This window comes from Triticum aestivum, chromosome 1B (genome assembly GCF_018294505.1).
Source record: "Triticum aestivum cultivar Chinese Spring chromosome 1B, IWGSC CS RefSeq v2.1, whole genome shotgun sequence".
Classification (NCBI taxonomy): domain Eukaryota; kingdom Viridiplantae; phylum Streptophyta; class Magnoliopsida; order Poales; family Poaceae; genus Triticum; species Triticum aestivum.
In genome coordinates, this window is record NC_057795.1 from 671,485,909 (window position 1) to 671,495,589 (window position 9,681).

General features: G+C 44.7%; 1 protein-coding gene across 1 annotated transcript; it reads right to left on the minus strand.

Moving 5' to 3' along the window:
- Positions 1-1,660: 1,660 nt before the first annotated feature.
- LOC123099584 (phospholipase A1-II 6-like) lies at positions 1,661-3,317 on the minus strand. Its single transcript, XM_044521717.1, has 2 exons — positions 2,550-3,317; positions 1,661-2,461 (listed from the first exon to the last, which is right to left on the minus strand). The coding sequence occupies exons 1-2, from the start codon at positions 3,168-3,170 to the stop codon at positions 1,823-1,825; spliced, it is 1,260 nt and encodes a 419-aa protein (XP_044377652.1). The 5' UTR covers positions 3,171-3,317; the 3' UTR covers positions 1,661-1,822.
- Positions 3,318-9,681: the final 6,364 nt, after the last annotated feature.

Genomic DNA, 9,681 nt, shown 5'->3' on the forward strand with positions numbered 1-9,681 from the left:
CCTCATGTGTGGGCGGATGGCTAGTATGTCACACGTGTGGCAGTTAGCCGCGTCCTTAATTTAGGGTGTGACCCGCACATTTGCACGGCTAGAATTTATATATACTATTTTTTTACATATATTGCAAAATCCTTGATAACAAAACTAACATTTCTAAGCACTCTCCCGCACGCTATTCAACATCATTTTCTATTTTCCATTCATGTGAATGTAATTTGCATAACACTATAATATTTAGAACAACATGAATGATCAATTACATAGTCAACATTATTTTTGTCTTTTATGTTTTTTGGTATTGTAACAACATGGTATTCATTTGTCATATGATACTCACTTGCAGACATTACATATTTTTTCTTACTCACGCTCTATGCGTTATTTGTACATGCATATATTGTTTACTTCTTCTCGGCCTCACTTAGTCGTTTGAACATCAGCTATGACAACAGTTCATGAATACTTATGCTCGCCTCTATTCTAATCATGTGCACTCTTTCTTGTCCTATCAAAATGTTTTTACGTTGACACACATCAAGTTTGGGGTATACGATTTATCATGAGTAGATCCAACCAAATGCATGACGATACCTTTGAGGACGTCGCAGTTTTGCTTCTCTCGCTAATATTCTTTGTCAAAGAAAGGGAATCCAAAAACTTGAATAATAGTTTTCAAGATTATGGTTATAGGTGGATTTCATATATTACATATGAAAACAAATATTGATAATTTCCATGTATTTCTCGTTTTGAATTTTGTGTATATAATATTTTGATACCAGCTACTTAATTATTTCACTTAAGATATGAAATACAATACCGAGTTTAGTTCTTATATAATATTTCATAAATAGAAAGAGTAATATTCTTTGCACAACTAATAAGAATATAAAAAGATATAGTTTATTCTGGACTTAGTTATCAAGGTTTTCAAATGGAGTTCATTTAGAAACCTAACTTTTAACTAGCTATTCATATACCCCATGTGGTGTTCGTATGAGATGAAAAAAAAAATCTATTTTTATCAATTTATTATTGCAAAATCTACACATGTATTCATTCGCCGAAAGATTTTCTTCTTGAATTACATATTCGTCTGATAGCGATTTTAAGCTTAGTATGTCAGGCGATTTTAGGCAAGTAAGAGTTACAAAAAAAATTGATCGGCAATATACGTATGCACAAAACTTAAAGTTATATAGATGTGGATAACGACCATGGTATGGAACTATCCCAAATAATTCAGAGAGCAGTGAGAAATATTATTATTCCAAACTTTTTTTTGAATGTATTCAAACCTTGGTTTCTCGCAAAAAAGAAGCATTCCAAACTTGATTTCTCACAAAAAAGAAGTATTCCAAACTTGATTTTTTTTTCATGCAAAATCTCATGTATAGACACTCCATCGATAATGTTCCTACCCCCTGATGAAGGTAGAAATGAACTTGTGGTATAAGGCGAAGCTTTAATTGTCATGATATTGAGATCATCTTAAAAAGGAGTACTCCTTCCATCCCATGACAGGTTGAAATACTAACATCTTATATTATGTGACGGAGAGAGTATTCGAAAAGGGCTTTCATGCAAATAGGCTTGTATTTATGAATAATTAGCATCATATGTGCTCGTGGAAACATCATTTTTGGCTATAATCCCGCAATTAAAAGGTAGAATGTAGATGTACTGCAGTTTACTAATCATTGGGATATTTCAAAACAACAACGTGAAATACTAGTCCAGATCATAGACCCTGAACGTGAACGAATTATTTGTGCATGCATGCATGACACGAACGTGAGATGGAATGATGGAGACGTCGCCTTCACTTGCTCACCGGCGGCACGACGGCGTCCTCCCTGTCGTCCTCGTCCTCGCAGTCCACCAGCCTCCAGCGCCCGTCCTCCCCCTTCACCATGCCCCTGTTCCACGGCACCCACCACGCCGCCGGCACCCCGTGCTCCTCCTTCAGCGCGTCGTACCACTTGTTCACCAGCGCCAAGTCCCGCTCCACCACATGCTCGAACCCCTCGCCGGAGGCCGTCGCTGCGCCCGCCACCCCGTGCAGGTAGCACTCCAGGTTGTGCCACACGTGCTCGTCGCCGGGCGCCTTCAGGTACGGCGACGCGCTGGTGTCGATGGCCAGCTCGGCGCCCACGTCGTGGTACGGCAGCCCCGGGTACCTGGGCACGATGTCCCGGGCGTTGCAAACGCGCAGGACACGGAGGCCGGCGGCCGTCGCGGTGTTGAACCGCCTCTTGAAGCCGGCGCCGCCCACGCGCGGGCTGGCGAACGCAAACGCCGTGACCGGGAACGCCGCCGCGGGCGTGCAGTTGTAGCCGTTCTCGGCGATGTCGAACGCGCTCAGCGTGGCCAGCGCCGCCCCGAGGCTGTGCCCCGTCACCGTGATGCTCACCTCCTCGTCCTTGTACGTGTCCACCAGCTTCCTCACCTCAGCCAACACCTGCACGGACAGAGAGAAGAGCCAGCTGAACAGTGTGCACGTTCTCCATGTACCACTTGACGAGACGGTGCCGCGCAATTTTAGTTACCTGCTTTCTGGCGCTGTCGTTGTTGTGGGTGGAGGCCGGGTCGGTGGAGGTGTAGATGGAGAACCAGCCACGGTGCACCATGGCGTCGGCGCCGGTGGCGTCGCCGAGGATGCCCTTGGGATGCACCATGGCGAACTCGAGGTCGTTGATCCACTCCAGCGCCTGGATGGTGCCGCGCCACGCGACGACCACGTCCCGGCGCCCTAGCGCGGCTATCCCCGCGTCCGTGGCCACCGCGGCGTACCCGATCCAGTTGGACTCCTTGCACCGGCGCCGCGGGTGGCGGCTCCTGACGAACGCGGCGGCCGGCGCGGCGGGGGCGGAGGACGTGGCGTACAGGAACCTGGTGATCCGGTACGCGGCGGCGTGGCCCGGCAGCATCACGCGCTCGAAGAAGCGCTTCCTGCCGAAGCGTGAGAGGCCGGCGTGCGGCGAGTGCTTCTCGTAGTTGAACGCGTCGTACGTGGCCTGCGCCATCTCGCCGTACCAGATCAGCGTGCGCCGGAGGTCCAGGTCCAGCGGCCGCAGCAGCCCGTCCCACGACCGCTCGCCGTGGAGCTCCTTCCACCTCGCCGCCGCCGTGGCCGTGATCGGTCCAACGAGGCGCCATGGCTCCGACATGGCCGGCGTCCACGCTTGCACTATGAGAATTATGAACTGCTACGTGCAGCGGCTGGCTTGATCATGCTCGGTGTTTATAGTACACGCGGCGGCAATGGCGGCTCCCGCTTTCCTGACCTTGCGTGCGCGCGTGGCTCGATGACGAAGGTGAGGTGAAAATGGCGTGACACTGCGATATGGGGGCACGATGACACAAACGCGTATTAATTCGTGGGCAACTGCATGCTCCAACCAGTGGGGTGGCAGTGGCACTCGCAGGCCATGCCAATGGCATGCATGGGCTTGCTGCTTGGGTTCATCGGGTATTCCGTTACGGACATTTCGTGATGTTCTCACAGAATCATGTCTTCCAGCCTCACAGTCTCAGACGTACTCCCTCCGTTTCAAAATAGTAATACAAAGTTGAGTCATCTATTTCGGAACGGAGGGAGTAGGAGATGTAGATTACGGGAGGAAAGCTCGGCTGCTTTCTCATGTATAATCTCTTTCTTTTTTTAAAAATTTTTGGGATGAGAACTTAAAAATGATGAAATCGGGCTTTAAAAGTTTAGCCGACATAATGAAATCGAGCTCTGCAAGCTCACCTACCCAAGGAAAAAAAATACAAGATCACCTACAATGGTGAGATTGCTCCCACATATTTTTTTCAAGTAATTTAAAACTTAAATACAAGGTCATCCTTTTCTTATGTACTGTTTTGAGAGTGGACATCGGTTGGCTATGTGCATCTTAATTATGCAGAGACCGGATGTAATGATTGGACTTTTTAAGTAATATAGCGCTCTTATCGAAAAATTTAGGACTTATGAATGAGGAAATCAATATAAGAAATTCAAGAAAAACGGAAGCTGAAAACCAAACAATTTGATTCAAAAGTTTAAACTAGATAATACGATTGAAAACAAAAAACAAACCTTTACAATTCAAAATTTTGAGAAGGGTAAAATTCAATACAATGATCAAAGGGTGTGGCTAAGTCTTAGTCGACTGATAATTAATCAAGTCTCAGTCAAGTGGTATAGTATATAAAAAGAAAAAAGCAAAAGCTGAAAAGATTAATTTTTTTTTTGTATGAATCTCCATATAAGATCAAAGGAATATAGCACCGACTAAGACATAACGAAATCTTAGTCGACTGAGACTTAGCAAAACTGATAACCAAATGGTCAAGGTGCTTAGGAGAAGTCACGTCCACCTTGACAATTGGAGGTCCTGCCCTTTTTTTACCCCGCAAAAGAAAAAGGCATCACCACCACTTGGTGCTAATATTTTTACAACATTTCGCTAAACCTGTTAAACAAAAGAATAATTGAAATAAAATGAAATCCAAGAGCCTAGTGGGTCGTGACATGGGCAACCCATGTAAGTAATCATTAGAAGACGACGTTCCACGACAAATTGTGGGGATCTTATTTATCTCGCGGGTCAAAAAATAGCAAGCAAACGCGCAACCCCCTCCTCCTGTTCGCTCGCATATAGCATGAGCCATATTCAGATTTTTCTTTTTCTCCCAACGGTTTCTCCTTGTCTATGTGTTTTTTTTATTGCTATTTTCTTTTCTTTTTGCCTTTTCATTTCAACTTTTGGATTTTTTTTAAACAATATAGATGCATGCACTCATATAAATGCACATACAATCATTCATATGAACTCATGCACGCACACTTTACCCCTGTGAGCACCTCCAGACGATTGAGCGGACACATCGCCTTGAGATTGATGAAGTCACCACAGACGACTTGAAGTCGACAGAAATCCCCCCCCCCCCCCCCAATCCCCGGTGAATGAATACTGTCGGAAATCCTAAAATCAATTTAGGAAAATGGGAGCACCAGTGTCATGACTAGAACTTGAACTCTCGTGGCCTGGTTCCACATAGTAAACTTAACCAGCTGAGCTACCCTCAGTTCACTTTCTTTTTGGGAATTCCAGAACAATTTTTGAAATTTGAGAACAATTTTGAATTTCTAGAATAATTGTTGACTTTTTCAAATTTGAATCAGCAAACATCTTTTGAATCAATGGATAGGTTGCTTTTAATTTTTGGGACAAACTGGAATTCGTGAACATTTTTTGAATTTATAGTTTTTTTATCAATGAACATTTTTGTTAATTCAGGAAAAAATAAAATTCTTGAACACTTTTTGAATCGACAGACATTTTTTGAAAAAATACACAATGGACCATTAGTAAATCTTGTGGTTGCTTCAAGTAGCAAGCATGCAGAAACTTTCAAAATAAACACCAGATTATCGATTAATCTTGTGGTTGATTCCGATTTTTATTTAAATTTGAGAACAATTTTGAATTTCTAGAACAATTTTTGTTTTTTTAAATTTTAATAAGCAAATATCTTTTGAATCAATGAATAGGTTTTTCATTTTTGGGCGAAACTGAAATTCATGAACATTTTTCGAATTCACAATTTTTTATCAATTAACATTTTTAGTAAATTCGGGAAAAATTAAAATTCTTCAACATTTTTTCAACCGACAGACATTTTTTGACATTTGGGAAAAAGTTTCAAAATTCTAGAGCTTTTTTGACCATTTCAACATTTTTTGAACAATGAATATTTTTTAAAATTTGGGGTTTTTGGTTGAAATGCATGAATATTATTTTTAATCAACAAACATGTTTTAAAATGTAGGAAGATTTTTTAAATTCATGAATATTTTATGACCTGACGGACATGTTTGGAACTCATGAATATTTTTTGTGAATTCATGAGCATTTTTCAAATTTACAATTTTTTAAAATTTTATGTTCTTTAATTTGTGTACATTTTTTTTAAATTGCTAAAGCAGTGGTTTGTGGTAACACAGACTCCTAATCAGTCTAATTTTTCCGTCGAATAAAAATCCGATCTATTAGCCTTATTTCATGGCGGACGAAAAAGCAACAAATCAGGTAAATGGCCCGCCCCATTATCGTATACCAGCTTGCATGTTTGCTCAATACCCGTCGCGCTACGCAATGTCTCAAAAAAGAAAAGCAAGGGGTTGTTTGGATCGTGACTATCTTTGCTATATATTGCCACATGATTTTTGCCACACTTGCCACACTTGCCTTAGTCGAGTTGCTCAAATTGTTAGCCACACTTTAGCTTGCCTAAGGAAATCTTGCCACACTTTTTGTTGAATGAAATATGCCCTAGAGGCAATAATAAAGTTATTATTTATTTCCTCATATCATAATAAATGTTTATTATTCATGCTAGAATTGTATTAACCGGAAACATGATACATATGTGAATACATAGACAAACATAGTGTCACTAGTATGCCTCTACTTGACTAGCTCATTAATCAAAGATGGTTGAGTTTCCTAACCATAGACATGAGTTGTCATTTGATTAACGGGATCACATCATTAGGAGAATGATGTGATTGACTTGACTCATTCCGTTAGCTTAGCACTTGATCGTTTAGTATGTTGCTATTGCTTTCTTCATGACTTATACATGTTCCTATGACTATGAGATTATGCAACTCCCGTTTACCGGAGGAACACTTTGTGTGCTACCAAACGTCACAACGTAACTAGGTGATTATAAAGGTGCACTACAGGTGTCTCCGAATGTACTTGTTGAGTTGGCGTATTTCGATATTAGGATTTGTCACTCCGATTGTCGGAGAGGTATCTCTGGGCTCTCTCGGCAATGCACATCACTATAAGCCTTGCAAGCAATGTGAGTAATGAGTTAGTTGCAGGATGATGCATTACATAACGAGTAAAGAGACTTGCCGGTAACGAGATTGAACTAGGTATTGAGATACCGACGATTGAATCTCGGGCAAGTAACATACCATTGACAAAGGGAACAACGTATGTAGTTATGCGGTTTGACCGATAAAGATCTTCGTAGAATATCTGGGAACCAATATGAGCATCCAGGTTCCGCTATTAGTTATTGACCAGAGACGTGTCTCGGTCATGTCTACATAGTTCTCGAACCCGTAGGATCCGCACGCTTAAAGTTCGATGACGATCGGTATTATGAGTTTTTGTGTTTTGATGTACCGAAGGTAGTTCGGAGTCTCGGATATGATCATGGACATGATAAGGAGTCTTGAAATGGTCGAGACGTAAAGATCGATATATTGGATGACTATGTTCGGACAAAGGAAGTGTTTTGGGAGGTTTCGGACATTTACCGGAGTACCGGGGGGTTACTGGAACCCCCCGGGGAGTATATTGGGCCTAATGGGCCTTAGTGGGAGAAGAGGAGGGGCGGCCAGGGCAGCCGCGCGCCCCCTGAGGGAGTCCTGGATTAGGGGGTCCTCGGACAGCCGGACTATATACTTTGGCTGGACTGTTGGACTATGAAGATACAACATTGAAGACTTCGTCTTGTGTCCGGGTGGGACTCTCCTTTGCGTGGAAGGCGAGCTTGGCAATTCGGATATGTAGATCTCCTTCTATGTAACCCACTCTGTGTAACCCTAGCCCCTCCGGTGTTTATATAAACCGGATGGTTTAGTCCGTAGGACAAGAACAATCATATCATAGGCTAGCTTTTAGGGTTTAGCCTCTACGATCTCGTGGTAGATCAACTCTTGTAATACTCATAACATCAAGATTAATCAAGCAGGAAGTAGGGTATTACCTCCATCGAGAGGCCCCGAACCTGGGTAAACATTGTGTCCCCCGCCTCCTGTTAGCATTAGCCTTAGACGCACAGTTCGGGAGCCTCTACCCGAGATTCGCCGGTTTTGACACTTACATTGGTGCTTTCATTGAGAGTTCCACCGTGTCGTCACGATAAGGCTTAATGGCTCCTTCAATCATCTGCAACGACGCAGTCCAGGGCGAGGTTTTCCTCCCCGGGTAGATCTTCGTATTCGGCGGCTTCGTACTGCGGGCCAACTCGCTTGGCCATCTAGAGCAGATCGATAGCTACGCCCCTGGCCATCAGGTCAGGTTTGGAATCTTGAACTACACTGCCGACATCCGCGGAGACTTGATCTTTGACGGATTCGAGCCCATGTCAGGTGCGCCGAACAGTCATGATGAGCATGACTTAGATCTGCCATCGGACGGTGTTTGGGACATCACGCCTGCAGTTACCCCGGCCCTTAATCCGGAGCAGATCGTGCCATCTGAGGACGGGTGGATGGACCCCACCACGGAGGCCGCACACTCATCGGCGATAGAGTCGAACACAGACTTCACCTCCAAAGATATCTGTGTCATCGGACCCTCGGACTCGTCTCCGGCCATAGGTTCCGAACCTCGCATGTCCGTGCCTATCGAATCTGATTGGGCACCGATCATGGAGTTTACCTCCCGCGGATATCTTTCAGCGCTCACCTTTAGGCGACGTGCTAAATTCACTGAAATCTCTCTCCTTATCAGGAGACTCTTGGCCGAACTATGTCCGGCTTGAGTGGGAAGCGGACGACATAAAAAATTGTTTCCCACCCACCACTCACTTGGTAGCCATTGTCGATGACTTAACCGACACGCTTGACTTCGGCTCCGAAGACATCGACGGTATGGAAGACGATGCTGGAGAGGTACAGGAACCACCGCCCACGGGGCGCTGGACAGGCACCTCTTCATACGATATATATACATGGTGGATGCACCCAAAGAAAACAACGGCGAGGAAAGGAAGGATGCAACGGAGGATAATCCCCTAAAGCAGCAACCAAAGCGACGACGTAGGCGCCGCTCTAAATCCCGCCACAGTAAAAACAGCGATAACAGCGCAAGAAGAAATAATACCCCGGTCGACTCCAAAGGAAACGACGACCCCATGGACCCAGCGATGGAGCGGGATGAGAAAGGGGACGACGAACATAACCTGGGGCCGCTGTCCGATCATAGCGACCGCGGAGATAAAACCCATAAACCTGTCTCCAAAGAGGAGAACAGTCCGGACGACGATACACACATCATCTTGGAAAGGCACTTCGAACAAGAAAACCTCCATAGAAGGCTTATTGCCACCGCGAGGAGCTTGAAGAAGCAGAAGCAGAAGCAAAGGCTTAAGGCCGCGCAGGATACGCTCAACCGTAGATGGAACAAAGTGCTCGACGATGAAGAAAAACACAGTGGCGATCGCCACACAAAGAGCTACCCAAAGCGCAAGCTGCTGCCCGAATTCGACGATGAGGCTACAGAGCCCATTCAGCCGAAAAATAAAACGACCGATGAGCCAGACCTACCACCCCGTGGCCGCGACAGGGCGGCTAATGACACCGCACATAAGTCAGCGCGCGATTTACGCGAGCACCTAGAAAAAAAAGCCGGTAGGAACAGGTCCATCTATGGATCTAGGAAGCATGCTCCGGCATAGGATCACGGCTGTCCAAACGACTATACTGATCGAATAACAGCTCGGAATCAAAACCGAACACTACAACCGTCAGAAGAACGCCACGACACATCCAAATACAGGGGTGATGTACACCCCCTGTGCTTCACCGATGAGGTGCTGGATCATGAATTTCCAGAGGGATTCAAACCCGTGAACATAGAGGCATACGATGGAACGACAGACCCT